General features: G+C 34.9%; 1 protein-coding gene across 1 annotated transcript; it reads left to right on the forward strand.

Annotated features, from left to right (window-relative positions):
• Nucleotides 1-1180: 1180 nt before the first annotated feature.
• On the forward strand, nucleotides 1181-21027 carry LOC123546569 (uncharacterized). The gene is made up of 12 exons (XM_053550899.1): nucleotides 1181-1248; nucleotides 1371-1461; nucleotides 4999-5134; nucleotides 5818-5898; nucleotides 7324-7398; nucleotides 12794-12874; nucleotides 15945-15975; nucleotides 16421-16500; nucleotides 16924-16983; nucleotides 17566-17620; nucleotides 18736-18855; nucleotides 19122-21027. Exons 1-12 carry the CDS (start codon nucleotides 1206-1208, stop codon nucleotides 19127-19129), a joined length of 861 nt encoding a protein of 286 aa, XP_053406874.1. The 5' UTR covers nucleotides 1181-1205; the 3' UTR covers nucleotides 19130-21027.
• The last annotated feature ends 471 nt before the right edge of the window (nucleotides 21028-21498 follow it).

Genomic DNA, 21498 nt, shown 5'->3' on the forward strand with positions numbered 1-21498 from the left:
CCACGCTACTTCAGGGTCTGAATGGTTTTCGGTGAGAAAGCTAGCACCAAAAGCCTTCATGTCGGATTTTAGCCCTTCCCAATTAGCCTTCGTATAGAGTTTTATAGGGCGTCTAGGTTGGGTTGGGCGGCCCCTATTAAGATTCAATTCATGAAAAATTATATCATGATCCGAGGTTGCTAGACTCGGTAGGGATTTGACCAAGTGGACATGGGATGGATGGTTTGTAAAGAAGAGATCAAGGGTGTTGGATAACCTAGTTGGGATCTTAACTATTTGCTCAAGATTATAATGGGAATATCTTTCAATAAATTCTTCATAAAAGGATCTACATAACTCTTATATCTACAAATCAACCAAAGACCTTCAAAATGACCTGAATATCTTATAGAAGAATTTTGAGTTGGAGTGGGACATGGAATTCAGTCCATCCTAATGTCAAGTCAGATACGTCACATAAATGAAGCATCATATACCAGTAAAATAAATTATAATCCCTTCTCGGTACAATTCTTGAATCAGTGAAATCGGCCAGATACCTGTGTAAGGAAATATCAAAAGACCTATCATGGGACGAACAAATCGACAGGTCAACGAAGAAGACAAACCAAACTCTGGGATTCCTCTCAGGAAATGTTAAAGTAAACTCGGGACCCCTTAAGTCCATAGCCAACAATACCCTATATATATCGTTCGGCCATAACTGGAATATTTATCTGAAGTCTGGTCTCTCAACGCCAAGACTCAAATTGAACTATAAGAATTGATCCGAAGATTTGCACGCTGGGTCAAGTCTGACTTAAGACGCACATCCGTAGGGCATGAACTAGTCACCATCCCCAAAGAAGGTTACCTTACCCCATTAGGAAGAGTTTACCGACGTGTCGGTCTGCCGAATAATAGGTTTACCTCAGCTTCAGCAGATTACTACAAACAAAGATGTATAAAAAATAATGTATCTTATACTTCTTTGCTGCAAATTATCTGGAACAGCCTCCCACCTGATATCCCGTTATTACCAACTCTTGAACAATTCAATATAGCTGTGAGCCTTATTGACCATCAATCGCCTTATTCTAGCTGCTACAACCTACTTATTTTCTTCTTTTTACTTGTAATATATATGATATATACTTGGCTTAACGATAGAAGCATACGGTATCGTACGATATGGTACGGGAATTTAAAAAACCTCAAATTTCAAAATGGCGGACATCAGCGACGTGAAGTTGCGGAGAAAGATAAAAGGTGATTTTATGTGGCAAAAACATCTTTGAAATGAAGGAATATATAATAATATGTAATATACTTTTGCTTTATAAGTGTTGTCTGTGTTATTTATTTATAAATGTTACCGTTTCTATTTTCAGACATCTTGAAAGATGCGGATCTGTCCACATTGTCTGCAAAGAAAGTGCGCCTTGAATTGCAGGAGGCATTTGATATTGATTTGTCGGATAGGTATAAGAATAGATTGCTTTCGAGATTATGATTATGAGTATCGTCATGATAAATCTGTCATATGGTCGCAGCTTTCAGCCCAATAGGAAAAATAATTGAAAATATCCAGGGGTCCGGTAACCAAACTGCTAGACCCGCGAGTCTAGAAGTCTGGTTGTAAATAATCATGTACTATTTTGTATGGTATCAGTCTATATGGTAATTGCTGGTAAATGTTATGATTAGTTGTCATAAAGTTGCAGTTGTTATGATTGTTTTGTAAATAATTTATAAATTATTTAGCTTTCACGTGGGTTCGAGGCATAGTCTATTTATGACATTGAATTATGTACTTTCAACAGCGATTTCTAGTAGTCACTGTTATTTATTTACTGAAGCAGTAAAAACGAATTCAGCTGTGCTTGATCGCAATCCATGTTTAAATACTAAAGAAAACATTAGGTTTATTATTTTAATGCATCTGTCCCAAGATAAAGAAGAATTTGATGAAAGCTTCCAATTACGGATTAAAGTCTAAAGGTAAAGTTTCTTGTTTAACATGGGTTATTATGAGTCAGCGAAAGTTCACACCTGAAATGGATAAATAACTTACTTCCAGCCGAGCCCACGGCAGGTGTTATATTTACTATAATTTAGTTGTTTTTTACGTCCCCAGAATCCAGTCTAGGCAGATACTGCTGGAAACAGTACCAGTTCAAGTAAATCACCCAGCACTGAACACTAGTTGGGATATCAGCTGCGACCGATAACCAAACCTGAACTGCTAGCGTTGTAGTACAACCTGCTAACCACTGCGCCACTGACTCCCAATGTACAACTTTCTGTTTATAATTTATCGAATTTGCGATCATATTTTTACCGGGATTAAAGAATTAAAATAGTTATGTGTCACTTACAATGTATAGGAGAGATCGTGTTTGTATACAAATCCGTTGTACATTCTATGCCGAGCATCCATGTTTTTTTGTTAACATTGATGTTTTTCTAAGGGCTTAAACTTTCTTAAAACACAAATGATATCAATAATTTTTTGATCAATGGGAAGGATATAAAACAAGCAATTTATTGATAACTTCTAATTTTTATTTCGAAATAAAACCGATTAATTATGAACGCTTAACTTACAGTGTTTTTTCTAAAAGTTTGGAGCATCACTATGCCGCTATTAAAATTATATGTCATTTAAAACTGTTTTTCATTTTCAAAAGTTATTTGAATATAAAGATGTGAAAATCATAAGCATTTCAAAACTTTTTGAATTTTTAAAATCCATAAATGAACAAAAATATTATTAGATATTAAAAATTCCCATACACAAACAATATAAAAATATTTGTTTTGCCCACCATCAGATAAACAGGTGTTGATGCGTGACGTCAGGGTGATCTTTCGAAATAACCTCCGATTTTAAAGATAAAATATGGTCTCCAGTCCTCTTTGCAAATACCATTCTCAGTATTCATATTGATTACTGGACTTCTAGATTCAGGGTACGTGTGGGTTAGTCGCTTTAAACAGTATGTTACATAACAGAGCAACAGATGAGCTTTATGTTGTTGTAAATAGGTGATTTATTCTGCAAAATATGGAATTTGAATCGTCTTAATGTCAGTGACTCTTTAGGGCTGTAAGGGTACATTCGAATTTTCCATTTTGTCGAATACAGTTTTGTCCGAATTGTATTTATTATTCGCCATGTCACAAACCTAATATTTATGAATATAAATAAATAATAATAATAATAATAATAACTTTATTTATAGAGGAAGGCACAGTTGGGGCTTGCCCAATCTTCCCTGTGGTCCTCTTTCAAACATAATTTACAAACAATACACACAAAAAATATACATGACACAGAATATACAAAGACAAATCAAATTCTATAATAAATCTAAAAGTAGAAGATAGGTAATATGTTTAGCAATAAAATGAACATCATAGTTTCAACAATCAAACAGTATGTACAAGGACAAAATTTACTAGAAGGGTAATACTTAGATACAGAATTTGAGCAACTTCAGAAAATTTGTATTCTGAGAAACATAGATAATAGATTTTCATTCATAATTAAGTTATAGATTTTGCATATATGTGTTATCTGAATCAGATCTATTATTAAGCCTCTGTTTATACTCTAGATAATTCTTTTTAATACTGTTTACACTACCTGAGTGTTTTATTTGTTCCGGAAGAGAGTTCCAAAGTTTTGATCCTTTTTGATAAAAACTATGATCCATACTAAAATCTCTTGAATTCACCTAAAACACAAGAAATCCAATCACAACATTGATTTGATAAGTCATTGGGCCGATATTTGATGTTGGTTTACCATTAATAAAATGCTTTTCATAATTTTCTGGTAAGTACTACAATCTAGTCAGCAGACTGTAATATGTTGTTGGCATAAGCCACATAATGGTCAGTGACCTTTTAGTATAAAATTCTTATTTGTGAATAAATATTCATATTTGTCACCCTGTATTCATGATATATATCATATTTGCCCCTTAGCGTATTCGTTACAGCCCTATATTGCGTATCTCCATATCTCCAGTGTTTCTGTGAGCTCTGAATTTTAAGTGACCCCCTTTATTAGACTTTTGGGGTCATTTAGAAATGCTGGGGGTCATACGATTCATATGCAATTTGGCAAGTTAAAAATAAATGTAACACTTCAGTATTTTTGGGACTTCAATTAAAAAAATAGCTTGTGTTTGTGTATCCAAAAATAGCTCTCCCTCTGAATAGTATCATGTTACACATGTATGCCAACATTTAGAGAGCCGTGTTTGTTTGAAATATTTTTCACTCACTGCATAACACTGACTATAGTAAGTGAGTTAGCTTTACCGAGCTACTTGTACATTGTGTATTAATTCCTAAATGTTTGTGTATTTGTAGTTGTGCTTTATTATTTAGAGTATACTTCTTTACTGCTTGAGATAATCATGTTACTTTTTAAAAGTATAAGAAAAAAATGTTAATAAGTGAAATATACTTGTATTTCTAAAGAAAATAATAGCATATAATAGATTGAGAAGCGATCATTTTGCATTGATACAAATATCAAATGAATCTTTCCAAATGATACACACCTCTACTGGTCAGTACTTGAAATGATTGGTCTTGATTTTTAGCTCACCTGTCATAAAAATAGAAAAACCTTGTGACCTCTCTGGAGGCCATACTTTTGAATGGATCTTCATGAAAATTGGTCAGAATGTTCACCTTGATGAGATCTAGATCAAGTTCGAAACTGGGTCACATGCCTTCAATAACTAGGTCAGTAGGTCAAATAATAAAAAACCTTGTGACCTTCCTAGAGGCCATATTTTTCAATGGATCTTCATGAAAATTGGTTAGAATTTTTATCTTGATGATATCTAGGTCAGGTTCAACACTGGGTCACATGAGCTCAAAAACTAGGTCACAATGTCAAATAATAGAAAAAACGATGTCATACTCGGTTTAAAACTGGGTCATGTGGGGACAGGTGAGCGATTCAGAACCATCATAGTCCTCTTGTTAATCTTTTAGGAAGAAGGAGATAGACAAAATGACAATGACTTTGATAATGGAAATGGAAGAACAGAAGAAAAAAGAGGAAAAAGAAGATAGTGAGGAGGAAGAAGAACAAAATGGACAGAACCAATCAGGATCAGACATTGAAGAGGTTTGTTGACATAAAAGGCTAATGAACTAATTTATCAGTCCAAATTATCACATTTAAATTTCGTTTCCAATTTTAACAAATAGTTTGTTGTGATGGTCAGACGTAAGAATTATCTTGATACATGCTGCAGTTATTTTGCTGCAGTTAAGTTGAAAACACCAACCTTTTATTATGCAGACTTTGAAATTTGATGAAGAACATTTTCTGTGCAGAAAGGGCTAAAGATTGAAGTGAAGTCTCTTTGAATGCTTGGCTAACTTAGGCCTGAACTCTTTAATTCATTGATTGCAGAAAAAAGAAATTTTGAGGAAATTTTATTTACAAAACACATGTTTCCCACACGTAACTGTGAATATCTTTGATGCCAGGCAGAAACTAACAGTACAGATTTTAAAGACATACCAAAGACATGAAAAGTGGTACAAGTAGCTCCCTTGCTTGGCGCTCAGCATTAAAAAGGAAACTGGCCTTTGTCTCATACCCTCGTGGTGATGGATTCCATCAGGAATGCGGTGCTGAGAGTGATTCATATAAGTTATAGAACTTCCTCACAATCGATCTAAAATGAATTATTTATAAACAGGTTTAAACAGTTCTTGGAAGACTAGCATAGTAACTGTCAGTAACAAGTCACTAAATATTCTTGTTAACCTTGAGCTCATGATAAAATACTGCTTACACAGGAGGAAGAACCACCTAAGAAAAAGACCAAGACGAAAGAAAAACCTGCAAAGAAAAAGGAGAAAAAGAAAAAAAGAGAAGAGGTATTGTGTTAATGTTAGATTTAAGTTGAAAATGGTTTGTTTGACACAGTCAAAATCAGCTTTTTAGCTCACCTGTCACAAAGTGACAAGGTGAGCTTTTGTGATCGTGCGTCGTCCTGCGTCCGTGCATGCATAAACTTTTGCTTGTGACCACTCTAGAGGTCACATTTTTCATGGGATCTTTATGAAAGATGGTCAGAATGTTCATCTTGATGATATCTAGGTCAAGTTCGAAGCTGGGTCACATGCGGTCAAAAACTAGGTCAGTAGGTCTAAAAATAGAAACACCTTGTGACATCTCTAGAGGAAATATTTTTCATGAGATCTTCATGAAAATTGGTGAGAATGTTCACCTTGATGATATCTAGGTCAAGTTCAAGACTGGGTCACGTGCCTTTAAAAACTAGGTCATTAGGTCAAATAATAGAAAAACCTTGTGACTTCTCTAGAGGCCATACTTTTCAATGGATCTTCGTGAAAATTGGTCAGAATTTTTATCTTGATGATATCTAGATCAAGTTAAAAACTGGGTGACATGAGCTCAGAAACTAGGTCACTATGTCAAATAATAGAAAAAACCACGTCATACTCAGTTCAAAACTGGGTCATGTGGGGACAGGTGAGCAATTCAGGACCATCATGGTCCTCTTGTTAAATAATTGCTTAACGCAAAGAAATTTTGACATGCTAGAAGCATGCTTATGATGGAAAAATATTTCAAATGACTATGATCACTTAGATAGATTGTAATGAGTTTGCACTGCCCACTCAAAGAGCTTTGGCAATATCAGGAGTTGTGGCATATTCATATCATCCTGATTGTTTCAAAAATTGTGTGGATTTGAACCAAAAAATTTATTAATGGTTTTTAACACATCATTATGATTGCCTAGTGTGAGGAGAAAAAGGTTTCCTGGTGGAGATTACACGGTTTTATGTAAATTTTAATGTGTTCATTGAAAGCTTATACAACCAAAAAAACAGATGTATAAGAGTATGAGATAGCAGCATGCAATTTTTTTTATATACAGTAGTGCAACATGTAGAGAATATTACAGAAATGGGGATAAAAAGGAAATTTCAAAAGTTTTATCAATAACTGTGAAATCATTTAATTACATAAAATGTTGTGGTTTTATATTTTGAGCAGGTATAGATTTATGGATTTCAGAGTTTGATGTAAATGTTGAATGTCCATTGGGATTAAATTAAGTGGATTGATGCAACAGTTTAAACCCACAAAATTTAGAAAATTCTTATAGCTCAAGTAATAGGTAACATCAGTTGGAATTCAAATTTGTTGCTGTATCAAATAGGCCTTTTTTGGGCAAAAGTGAACCTTCTCCAAAATTTGTTGTATCAAAGAAGTGCAGACAGAAGGAATGATGTTCTATACAAACAGCAACTCTGATTTATATATGACAGGATGATGATGTTGATGATGATGATCTTGCACCACTAGAAAATGATGATCTCAATGCATATGATGAAGAACAAAAGGTATGTAGGCCATGACATATCTCATATACCTCCTTATCTGTTCATTTGCTGGCTTCATATGAGCCGTGCCATAAGAAAACCAACATAGTGGCTTTAAAAGCGAACAGCATGGATCCTGACCAGACAGCGCGGATGCGCAGGCTGGTCTGGATCCATGCTGGTCGCTTTTAAAGCCTATTGGAATTAGAGAAACTGTTAGCGAACAGCATGGATCCTGACCAGACTGCGCGGATGCGCAGGCTGGTCTGGATCCATGCTGGTTGCAAACCCACTATGTTGGTTTTCTCATGGTACGGCTCATATATCATTTTGTCACAAACAGCTTGCCTACCAGGAGCAAAAGGTTTGTAAAGTGGGATAGCCATCCTTTTAGCTCTAGAAGTGGAAATGGTTTTACCATGTTGCATACACAAGTCTGTCGGAAAAAAATAGCAAAGTGCCAGATTGTCCAAGAGCCTTGGAGTTATGGCCCTTGAATTATTGAAAATTTACTGTGTTAGCTCTCTTGCTTGAGCAGTTCTTATCCAGTGTTCACTGACAGTGTTTATGGGCATAATATTGTGGCCATATTTGATGACTAGCAGGGTTGTTCCAGAGGCTCTGAAATTGTGGCCCTTGAATAAGTGAAAAGTGCCAAAATTGACACTGGTTGCTCTCTTACTTAAGTAGTTCTTATCTAGTGTTTATCATTCTCACTCCTGAGTTATGGTCCGAAAATTGCCATAATTGACAGTATTCATTCTCTAACTTGAGTAGTTCAAAGAGCTATAAAAATAAATAGATTGGCAACTTGAAAGGCGTATAGAGCAAATCTCGACAACCTCCTGTAACAAAAAAACGATATCTTGTTTACCGGAAGTGGCGCTTTCTCCACGCGCCATTTTGTATGCGAAAGCAATTATTCATCGGTAAAATAATTATCACCGTATGACCACGCTTCTTTCGATGGCAAAAAAAACGTGTACTTCGTGTCTTAAGACCATTTCAAATTAAACTAATTTTGTTTTAGAAGCTAACATGTATTTTAAATGTAGTTTTAAAGGTACAAATTGTAACTCCATGCTCGCTGATGTTTGTTTTTAGTAAGATAACGCCGAATGATAATCACGCTCTGACACGAGCTCACGCGAGATTACAGCCAGTTGCCATTCTGTGTATTTTATACTTCTTTTAGTAGTTTTATCCATTGTTCACCAAACTTTTTATCTTGGCAAAGTTTAATAACCAGGTGGATAGACTTACTCACTGAAATAAAGCCCTAGAATTTTTTGAAACTAAGAAAATTTGATATTATTTGTCAGCTCAATACGCAGAGTTTTTAAGTCAGAAGTAATTTGCAGCAGCAGGTGGATATTGTGACAGTTGGCCATGCTTGTTCACCATGAAGAAATATTTTTTGAGGGTAGTCTGTAGGCTAATATCACCTAGCTTTTTAATTCTGTTCATACTGTAACCAAACAACACTAAATGTTCAGTCTTACTTAATTACCTGAGCAAGATACATATGTTGTATTTTACTGTGGTAAACGTTGACTTTTGGATGAAAGTAATTTATAAAGTAACTGATGTTTTTTGCATGCTTTAAATTTTGATTCAGACAAGTGTTTACCCGCAACAATGTGTAGGGTCTTTTTTATCCCTCGCCGATGAAATCGGGAGGGGGGTATTGAAATGGCGTTGTCCGTCAGTCAGTCCGTCCGTCCGTCCGCAGCCATTTCTCAGTAACTACTAGGTAGAATTTCATGAAACTTGAAATAAACATGAACCAACATACTGCGATGATGCCCGTCAAGTTTTTTTTTTGATTGGTCAATTTCCCTCAGAGTTATTGCCCTTGATTTAATAAAAAATGTCTGTCTGCAGCCATTTCTCAGTAACTAACAGGTAGAATTTCATCAAATTTGAAATAGACATGAACCAAGATACTGCGCTGATGCCCGTCAAGTTTTTTTTTTTGATAGGTCAATTTCCCTCAGAGTTATTGCCCTTGATTTAATGAAAAATGTCCGTCTGCAGCCATTTCTCAGTAACTAGCTGGTAGAATTTCATCAAATTTGAAATAGACATGAACCAAGATACTGCGACGATGCCCTTCAAGTTTTTTCTCGATTGGTCAATTTTCCATTTAGTTATTGCCCTTTAATTCGTTTTCTACCAATATTTATAATCAACATGTAAACTGTTGTACACTCAACCCCCCCCCCCCCCCCCCCCCCCCCCCCGAACAAACCATTCATTTTTAGCTCATCTGATTTTTTGAAAAAAAAATGATGAGTTATTGTCATCACTTGAGCGGTTGTCGGCGTCTGCGTCGGCGTTGCCTGGTTAAGTTTTATGTTTAGGTCAGCTTTTCTCCTAAGCTATCAAAGCTATTGCTTTGAAACTTGGAATACTTGTTCACCATCATAAGCTGACCCTGTATAGCAAGAAACATAACTCCATCTTGCTTTTTGCAAGATTTATGGCCCCTTTTGTACTTAGAAAATATCAGATTTCTTGGTTAAGTTTTATGTTTAGGTCAACTTTTCTCCTAAACTATCAAAGCTATTGCTTTGAAACTTGGAATACTTGTTCACCATCATAAGCAGACCCTGTACATCAAGAAACATAACTCCATCTTGCTTTTTGCAAGATTTATTGCCCCTTTTGGACTTAGAAAATCAGTTTTCTTGGTTAAGTTTTATGTTTAGGTCAGCTTTTATCCTAAACTATCAAAGCTATTGCTTTAAAACTTGCAACACTTGTTCACCATCATAAGTTGACCCTGTATAGCAAGAAACATAACTCCGTCCTGCTTTTTGCAAGATTTATGGCCCCTTTTGGACTTAGAAAATATCAGATTTCTTGGTTAAGTTTTATGTTTAGGTCAACTTTTTCTCTTAAACTATCAAAGCTATTGCTTTGAAACTTGCAACACTTGTTCACCATCATAAGCTGACCTGTACAGCAAGCAACATAACTCCATCCTGCTTTTTGCAATAATTATTGCCCCTTTTGGACTTAGAAAATCATTTTCTTGGTTGAGTATTATGTTTAAGTCAACTTTTCTCATAAACTATCAAAGCTATTGCTTTAAAACTTGCAACAGTTTTTCACCATCATAAGTGGACACTGTACATCAAGAAACATAACTCTATCCTGCTTTTTGCAAGAATGATGGCCCTTTTTAGACTTAGAAAATCATGGGTAGGACAATATTTCTATGACACAAAAAAAATCAGATGAGCGTCAGCACCCGCAAGGCGGTGCTCTTGTCTTTTAATTTGATTTGACTAATGAAATTATTTGCTTCTTGGTAACATTCTTAACTTTTTGCAGGATATATTTGCCGTTCCTCAACTCTGACCCTTTCGGCGGGGGATTCCAGTTCATATATGCTTGTTTAATAAAAGTATATTTGAGCCATGCCATGGGAAAACCAACATAGTGGGTATGCGACCAGCATGGATCCAGACCAGCCTGCGCATCCGCGCAGTCTGGTCAGGCTCCATGCTGTTCGCTTTTAAAGCCTATTTGAACCCAGACTGCGCGGATGCGCAGGCTGGTCTGGATCCATGCTGGTCGCATACCCACTATGTTGGTTTTCCCATGGCATGGCTCATTTACCTTTAATATGGGATTAAATTGTAATTCAAGGTATATTTTTCAGTCTTGTCCAATCAGTGCATAAGCAAAGAAAACTGCTGATTATTTTGAAAACAATGTGAGAAAAGGTACATTTCATATTCTAAAATTGGCTCGGGGAAAAAAGAAAATATTGGTGCTCCGAGTGCAATTAGCACTTGAAACTTTTAATCACAAAAACCCCATAAAATGTTCATTGCACTGGACCTAAATGAATACATGTCATCAGGGTTTACGACCATTCGTCGAAAGATAAATGATAGAATAAGACAATGTCGAATGGACAAACAAAAGAATGGAAGAATTGTCGAATACGTCAAATGGTCGAAACATATTTTTACATACGACACTTGGCCGAATAATTGTTTGTGATATTTTCAACGCTGTGTCGCATTTGATTTCTTTTGCTCTGCCGTGATCCTTGATCTATTTGATTATCTAGAATACATTCCTGAATATGTTATGCATGATTTGACCAGTTAACTTGGTGAACGAAAATCAGTATTACACGGCGAGCTATATTGAGTGAACTGTAATACATTGTAAATAATTGTCGATTTTGCAAGGTTTTTAAATTCATTTCTCTTGTGATATAGTACATGGCTAGTTGAAGTGAAAAAAAAAAATGGAGAAAAATGTAAGTTATTTTACAAGTTCAAGGGGAGCCAGGAATTTGACTTTGGATGGCTATGTTTATGGGAAGGACAAAAGTGATCCAAAAAGTGACAAAACTTACTGGAAATGTCAAAATCAAACATGCAACGGACGTTTGATAACTAGATCTGACATCTCTACCACCAGAGTTCAGGGGCTATTGGCTAAATGCGTGCGGACATGCAATAATTTGCGTATATTTGCCCTGCGCTCCAATAATCACTTTCGGACATGCGTAGAAGACCGCTCCAGGTCTGCAATGAGTAACGTCGTTTTGTTCCTACTTTCATTTGTAACTCGTTCTTTGCCTTTGATGTTTTGGACAGGTTATTTCGACAAGTTTTCGAAAAGACTTCGACGAAATTCGACACTAGTACCATTTCTATCAAATGTCCATTCTATCACTTGTCGTATTCGATCACATGTCCATTCTACCAATTGTCTTATTCTATCATCTGTCTTTCGACGTAATGTCGTGCACCAATGTCAACAGCAGTGACATCACCTAGAATACAAAGGTTCCTTTCATCCCGCTATTATCGGCTTGGATTAAAAGAAAGTTGTCCATCAGGTTTTGCCCATTATCTGATGCAGGTGTCAAAATATGTGTGTGAATTTCAGTTAAGTTATTTTTGTCACAAAGCAGTTTGGAAATGTTTTATAAAACAGAGTTTTTAAAAACAGCAGTAACAATTACATGGATTTCCTGATTTTTTTTATGTGAGTTACTTTTGAAACAGTCAGAAGATAATAAAAGGAATGAAATCATATGATCAATCATAATTACAAGAAAACAATAGCTGCATATAAGCAGATTATTTGTTCGCTTATTGTAATGACTGCAAACTGCAAGGCACATGATTGTCAAAATGTTTATAGCATGTACATGCTACTTCACACAGTGCATAAATGCAGACTGCATTTCAGTATAGTGATGTTTAATTAGCCAAATCATAGGTAAGTTATCGGAAGCAGTCAGTATTTAGAGGTTATGATTTAGAACAAACAAATATGTAGAAATTTCCATTTTCGCCACTTTGATCGCAAATTTACCAAATGGCTCAAGTGGCGGATGATCGTGTGGGCCCTGTATAATAATGATATTTATATGTTTCAGACGTTGAAGTTGTCAGATGAAGAGTTGGCAAAGAGATTACAGTCATTTGAAGAAACGGGTAGAAGAACACGTGGAAAAGCTGTAAGACATCATTCTGTACAAATAGCATGAAACCTGTCTTTTTTTCTTCTAATACCCAACCAAACTTTGGAGAAGCTTACTAGAAATCACTTCGTACAGCCCATTCCCATCCCATATAAGTAACAGATACTGATATCATGTTGAAACTTACATTATATATAGGGCTATAAGAAAAGTTCACCAACTAGGTCCAATAACTCTGACTTGTTTGACAAATTGTCTGCCCTGTTCACTTGGAAAATTCCCCAAAATTGATGTCTTTCAATATTTCTGAAACTCATTTGTGCCTTTGATTGAAATTTCCCACAAACATGATGTTTACACACCAAGTGCAATAACTATTAACATTCTAGCTACTTTTTTGACTAGATTTCATGAAGATTTTGCTACATACCAGTTGTTTTGTATGTTTTGCAAGAGTTTGAACTGCCTTCGTCTTGATGGATATGTAACAGGGGATTATGTGTTACGCAGACTCTACCCTCGTTCATTCATTTCATGTCCAGTAAAGTTGATAGATCTGTCAGTTTCTGCCTGCCATTAATGTTGTTTTTGTTTTTTTCCATAATTATATATGTAATTCGGTTTAAAATTAAACTTGCTGTGAACAAAAACACTTTGACACACTACTGGAAAATGACAGTACTAGTGTAAAAGGTTTGCATATTGTTTTTACCAGTTTGATTTATTCAAGGCTTTTGGATCACTGTAAACTGTAGGTTTAAAGACATATGTCTCAAAGCATGGTTACAGTGCTTCCACGACAATTCGTCGAAAGACACTTCGTCTAATACGACAATTTGCCGAAAACCATATTTAGTCGAACTGGATATTTAGCCAAATATGACAGTTGGTCTACTGTATTTTTCGACCAAATTGGTCGAAAATTGGTCGAGAACTCGTCTAAAATTGGCTGAAAATTTTTTAAACAACAAAAAATAAACCTGTACACAACTTTATTTAATCAGCTGAACTTGATTTATAACAAATCTTATCAAAAACTATTCAGTCAATCCGAGTTCGGTCACACAACACTAAATGTTCATAGAGTTTCTAATATCTAATATTATATGCTATTCCACGGAGGAAGTCCATTGCTGTCCGGTTCTCATATTCTGTGACAATCTTCAGCAGCTTTTCATTTACCTTCTTCACCTGAAATAAACCAAAACGAACATTTTTGTAATGATTTTTAAAACGAAAGATGCACGACAGTTGAGTTAAAAGATAGAATTCTAATGAAATCGGTATAGGCCCTTACCTTCTGTCTCACTTGCACAGGATTGGCACCGGCAACAAGTTGTTCCACAATAGTTTCTGTCCTGGCCTGCTCGCCTCTAAGCTTATCGACAAACTCGAAGATATTGGGATGGTGTTTGTCGACGATCGTTTTGAATCGACGATGCCAGCCTTCTAAATGGTTGTTCGTTCTAGGTTCATTGGCTAGAGTACGTGCACGCACATTCCACAGTGAAGGTTCAAACTGGCTCACGCCACTGACTTTTGAAGACCTGTAAATATATGGAATGAATTTGTGGACCGCCTCAGGGATAGCCTCGCAAAGTTCTGCAAAAACAGCAAACACAGCATCTTTAGGCACAAATGCTAGGGCTGAAAACATTCTCAAACTTACAGCAAAGTTCTCATCCTCAACATATCTCATTCTTAATCCAAGATCACCTATCTTGCGCCAGTGGGCCTGTGCCAAGTGAAAGAAACAGCATTCAACATTTGCCTCTGGATAAACATCTTGGATCTTCAAAGTCCACCCTGAATTTTAGTGTTCTTAGAATCTTCTCTATCTTTGCAGTAACTGAAACCTTTTAATCCTAATTTTCTTGCTCCATGGGAACTTAAAAAAAATGTAGGTTTTTCTTCCATTATGACCATTTATGACATATAACTGTAAAACTTACCTTGATATGAATAAAATACTCCAACACCAGCTGAGTAAAATGTTCTGTAAAAAGTGTTCATGTTTAACGTAAGCCGAAGGCGTATTTGATGAGAATCGGTTCTTCTCATTGTAATCAAACAATCAAGTAGACCCCAAAACACAACAGAATTGAAAGTAAGTAGATAATTGTATCTGCGTGCGACAATTAGTCGAATTTCTGCTATTATCACCATTCGACCAAGTGTCGCAGTATTTAATTTTTATTTTGACCATTTGACGCATTAGAGGCCTTGACCAACTGTCGCAGTAGGCCTAATGTCATAATTGGCAAACTGTCGTATTCGTCCAAACGTCTTTCGACGAGTTGTCGTGCACCGGGTTACAGTAGGCAATTACAACTGAGTAGGTAATTATGAGCCAGTTATATCAATGTCTCCTAATTTTAAATTGTAAATAACAAAGGCATTATTGGCAATGTGTCAAAATTGATATTTCTGTGAAGCAAATGTGGCTTTCATTGAAGACTAAATTGATTTTCAAGCTAATTGACATGGCTTTCAAAGGACACTGACAGGCTTGCTCTGAAAAAAGTAATTATCCCAAGTTCCCAACAGAAAATGGGATTTCAGAGACCCTGAATATATAACAAATAAAATATTAAGTGAAAACCTATAATGCTGCTATTTACATTTACACTTCTGGTAGCAGAAAATACAAATGATTAGCCATTTTATGAATATGATTCTTAGTCAATATATACCGGTATACAAACAAATTAAGATGTGATATGTATCTAGGGTTCTAAATAGGTTGTAGCTAGTCACATCAAGAGATAAGTTGTTTCATAGATTAAAATAGTAAAGGGAAGACTTATTGGAGGATCTGAAAATGATCGTTGAAGACAAACGGTTGCAGAACACACTAGGCTGCATGAGCAAGTCTGGCTGTACTTTAACATTGTCATGTTCCCATCATGCATTTGAGTCCGTTCTGTCATGTGTTTAGAATGAATTCCAAAATGGTATCAAGAAACATATTATCTTAGACAGAATATATTGCATAATATTATTATAAGATAATGCCAGTATCTTGTGAGTATTCAAAAAGTAGACTCTAGATGTTCCTTTAGATTACGATTACTCCAATATGTAGACTTAACGTTTGTCATTTCAGACTCCGAGAAAGAAAGAAAAAAAGAAGGGAGGTAGGAATTTTACTTTAATGTATTGTACAATCAAACTTTTAAAAAACAGTAGATACTTGATTTTAGAGATACAGCATGTGTAGGAACCTGGGTAGGACAACTGGCTTTCAGTTAGCCAGCTTGATTGTTTCATAACATGAATAAATTCTACATTCAAAGCAAGTTTTCGAACCCACAGCAGTGGGGAAAAATCAGATATGACGCTTTTCATTATCCATGATTTCCCACGGTCTTAAAATTTGGCTGTTCCAAACAGAGTTTGCAATTTATGATGAAATATTTCACAAATAAAATTTGTAATCTAACATAAATGGAACTTACTTTCTGATATTTGAGAAGTTTTTCAAATGAATATGTCAGGGTCTTTTCGCATTGTTTTTGTTAAGCTGTTATGTATTTAGGGTTGACTGTGTTGATGTAGTAAAATTATTGTTTATTATTTAAGGTGGTGGTGGCGGAAACAGTGTATATTCTCGACCATGTTTGTTGTCCCCAGAGTTAGCTGGAGTGATGGGTACAGACAAGGTAAGTTATGAACAGAGTTAGCCAAAATGATGGGTAAAGACATGGGTATAAATGTTTGATAAACACTTCATACACTAGACATACTGGGATGTATTCAAATATTGATAAGATATTGAGTAGATTCAGAATTTTTATCAACCAAAACTATCTTTTTATTAGAGAAAAAAAGATTTCCATATTACATGTTTGTTCCTGCTTAAAGGAGATTGATCAGCACAAAATATGGCTGCTTATACAGTGTTATATTAAAGATCAATTATATGTTTGAACTGATATAACCTGATCTAATACCATTTCAATGACTTGGGTCTCATAACTCCTGCTTTCACTTGTTTTGTGGTGAGCTTGTTTGTCTGCTGACAACTCTGTTTGATGTAAATAAGGTTGTTGCAAATTGCTAATACTATAAATTTCTCATTATAGTTGGCAAGAAATGAAATTGTGAAGAAAATGTGGGAAATTGTTAAGGAAAGAAAACTTCAGGTAAGATTCCCCATCATATGCCTTACACTCTGGTTTTCTAAGTTATGTTTATTACACCTTAATATTTACCTGTATCCTGAATGCTGTTTAATAAATATACCAGTTTTAAAAGAATGTAGTTTGAATTTGGCTTTGTTTTCAATAAGAAAAGGGCCGTCTTGATTGCAGTTTATCTACATGGAAAAAATGATGGTTGTCTGTTTTTGTCTGAAAAAACGTTGAGAAATACTGAATAGTTTTTCTACAAAAATTTATGGTTTATGTTTGTGTCTGTATAAATCTAAATGTTGCATGAATTTACATATATACTTTCTATACTGAAGTGGTTTAGGGTCTTCCCTCAACTTAGGAAAGAGTATTTAGCCTTGTTCAAGCTAAAACGAAGCGAAATGTTGTTATATATGTAAAAGGTATTTGTACTTACCAGAATAGTTCCGTTTAGATAGAAATCTTGAGTAGAGGGAACGTTTTGTTTATGTGAAACATTTGTTATGCCAGAGGAAGTAACTTAGTTGTGTGGACAGAAAGACAGTGCACATATTTAGCTGGTACGTTTTATTTTTATCTTCTAATCTTTGACAGGACCCTAAAGACAAGAGATTTATGTTATGTGATGAACAGCTTCAAAAAGTGTTTGGTAAGTTGCTACTCTACCCAGACATTACAAGAAGAGATGAAGCACTTGTAGGCTTCAATCTTCATGCATTTGAACTGAATAGGAATCCAGGAAGCAACCTTTTAGCATAGATTGAGAGAATAGATTGATTATCTGAAATGTTGGTGTAACTAAGCTCCAAAAACACCAAACAAGTGTAGATACCTTTGCTTTTGTACTAAGTAATTTAAAAGAATATTAGTTGTTAAAGTGTAATGTTCATGCATTTTGGGGAAAATTTTATGTGCACACCACTCAGTCAATCGGTCCGTAGATCAGTCGGTTTCCGAATGATAACTTGAGAACACTTGACCATGAAAGTTGATAGAGAGGTTGCAGCAGATGACCCCTATTAATTTTGAGACCACTAGGTCAAAGGTCAAAGTCATAGTGACCAGGAACATAAAGCATTTCCGGACGATAACTTGAGAATGCTTGGGCGTAGGATCATGAATCTTAATAGGGAGGTTGATCATGACCAGCAGATGACCCCTTTTGATTCTCAGATCAGTAGGTCTAAGGTCAAAGTCACAGTGACTTTGAACAGTTAAACCGCTTCTGGATGATAACTTTTTATGGCCCAGGATCTTCAAACTTGACATGGAGGTTTCCGGATGATAACTAAAAGATCACTTGGGCCCAGGATCATAAAAGTTGATAGGAAGGTTGAGCATGTCCAGCAGATGACCCGTATTGATTTTGAAATCAGTAGGTCAAAGGTCCAGTGCACAGCGACCAAACAATTTCTGTTCCTTGTGCAGTGACTGAATGCATTAAGGGGGAATTTGGTGTTCTAGGAGCACTTGGTTTTCTCTCAAAAATCCGTTAAATGTTGGTACTGTGATATTTGCAAGGTATCCTAGTAAGTACAAAACTGTTATGCAGAAGAGAGGAAGCTTTTGCAATGCTTGTGAAATAATAGAGAAAATCTACTTTCTTGTCATTTTACCGATTTTTGACTCGCTTTATTATCATTTTTCAGTGTCATATATATTTTCTTTTTCAAACTTCCTGGAAATGAACATGTTGAAAAATTCCACCCTATGGGTGGGTCAGTAGCTTTAAAGCAAAAAAAATTTTGTTCTTACCTGTTCCAGGCAGAAAACGTGTTCAGACATTTGGTATGATGAAGTATTTGTCATCACATATAAGGGACGAGAGTTCATCGCTAGAAGCAGTGATTACAAACAGTGATATATATGATGATGAAGCAGATGGTATGTTAGTTTTACACAACTTAAGCTGAACTTTCTCATATGTTAATTTTGTTACTTCATTCAGCAGCTGTTTAGTAAAATAGTTGTCTATATAGAAATACACAAATTTTTATAACTTTCTATATTAACATGTTACTAAAGAGGCTTGCCTAGGCAAATCCGAGAATGTGTTAGGAAAAGTGGCAAATAAAGTATAAAATTTGCAACATTTTAAACTCTGAAATGACATTTTTAGGCTGTACTTGCAGTTACTTGTCTTGTTTCAGATGACTAGATACAGTTTAACTTTGGTATCAAAGACTCAAATATGGTGCAAAATGGATAGTTGAGGACATTGGAGGATATATATACGTGTCTGTATTTTAGACAAAGTGACACATCAGTTATATATAAGTACAAAGACCAATTGAACATTTTATATTTCATGTATAAGAAATATGTCATTGGACAAATTTTGTGTAACAAAAATACATTATCGTAGTGACATATTTTGTGTAATAAATGAACACCATGGCATATTTTCAGTTACTGACATTACAACTTGACAAGTGTTTCAAAGTATGTGAGAGTTTTGATTAGAGTGGTTAGTATCTCCCATCCTAGAAGTGTGGAGAAAGAGAAAGAATTTATAGGTTATTGTGGAACACATACAGAGTTCCAATCATTCCTGGTAAAATCTTGCCTATTTATAGTCAAAATCCATCATTGTCTTCATTTTCCATATTTTCTGTCTAAAAATTGACCACTATATTTGTTCTGTTTCTGTCTTCCTATTTTCACAGCAATCATACTGTCAACTAGATATTCTAATTTCAGCTGTATTGAAATATTGTATTTGTCAGTACTTGTTTCAATTATATACCATGACTTTCTCTTCTTATGCTTACAAAAAGTCGTAAGAGATACAGTCATATGGTCAAAACCCCATTTGAAACAATCTTCAAACTGTATTAATTTCATTTTCAAATATGGGCTTAACATAAATATATGTGTACGAAGTCTTTCTGAGTTTGGATGGGGCGGGTCTATTGATTCTGGTCATATATCATTTATTTCCACTTCTAAATGAAAAATGAGGGTTAGATGGGCAATAATATAGTGGTTTAAAGTTTTACCATGCCTTGGAAATGTTTACAGTTAGTTCCTCTTGCTGTTTCAGTCAACTTTCTAACATGGAAAAGGTTTAAAGTTAGGTCCTCTAGCTCAGACAGTCAACATTCTGGTCTGGTAGTTCATCTAGCTCTTATTTCTTATGATATTACTTACAGAACATCAGTGTTTAGTAAAATCTCTGTTACGTTAAGGGTATTGGCCTTTGTATTTATTCAGCGGATCTAATATCCTTAGGAAAGAAATGTTCATAGTACAGTTACATATTATGATAATCTCATAGATTTTCATGCATATTCCATTGTATTACCTTCGTATTTCTTCATTTTGTTTCTTCATTTTGTTAATCTTGAAGTTTGCTATTTTTGTATATTTGCAGGTGTTTTATACTTCTATGTGAAACTTCAAGTTTCTTCACTTATTTTTTTATACGCTCATAAAGACTAGATTGTCAGGAAGGGGCCATTTTTGTTTGCCTTTGTCATATATGTTTGTTAACAAGAGAGAGTCTGTTTTCAGTCTATTTTTGCATTGTTAGGCAAAGAGATTGAAGGTCGCAATTAACATTTTAGGTACAAATTCAGGTTGTGATGACAACATGCCTCCTATTTGATATTAATCATTGTTTAAAGTTATGTAGCATTATGATCTGAAATTTGTTTTTGACAGATTTCAAGTTTTGAATTTGATAAAACAGTTAAATAGTTGACAGGTAATGTTTTGATACTATTTCAGTGATATACCATGTATGTTCAGTTCTTGTTTTAGATATACCTATGTATTTACTGACGATGACCACATGTAAACTGTTATTTTTACCATCAGCAAACTTCACATTATTTTTGCAATATTATTTCAGTTTTCAACAAATGTAGATTTTTGAGCTTCTGCTTGGTATATATATAAAACTATCACTTTATTCCACATTATTGTAGAAGCAATTTGTTAAAATGTTAACATGTTTTTTTGTTTCTTATGTTCATTTTACTAGTGTCATATCATTCAGATACAGAACAGCTGTATATATTACTTAAGTCAGTAATAAAGAGAAAGAAGAACAAATGTGTTTTTAAATTTTGGCGTTTATAACATAAAATATAGAAGACCGCTATCGTGGTACTGAGTTTTATAGTTTATTTCTTAGAAAGGGTCTTCCTTAGGGGTCCTAGATCTTACACTTCATAAGTCGTGCTATTTATATGCTCACTTGACCAGACAGTGCTTAAAGGTGAGCATTGTCCAGTTAATGTATTAGAGATGTCAGTTCTCAAACAATTTTCATTAAATTTATATATGACCACAGGATATGTTCGTTAACCTTTCCCAACTTGCACAAAAATTATTTTGAGCTAGCGTACTAAAGTTTTTGTGATTAAAAAATCATACTTAAATTTTAAATCATTGAATTGAAACACAGTGACAAAATAACAAATATTTTATAACCAAATCCTCAACAATATGTAAAACATGTAAAATGAAGTCTGGATGAAAATGCTCATTTACTGAACAGTACATACATTTGACTTGTCAGCC

Source organism: Mercenaria mercenaria, chromosome 9 (assembly GCF_021730395.1).
Source record: "Mercenaria mercenaria strain notata chromosome 9, MADL_Memer_1, whole genome shotgun sequence".
Lineage (NCBI taxonomy): Eukaryota > Metazoa > Mollusca > Bivalvia > Venerida > Veneridae > Mercenaria > Mercenaria mercenaria.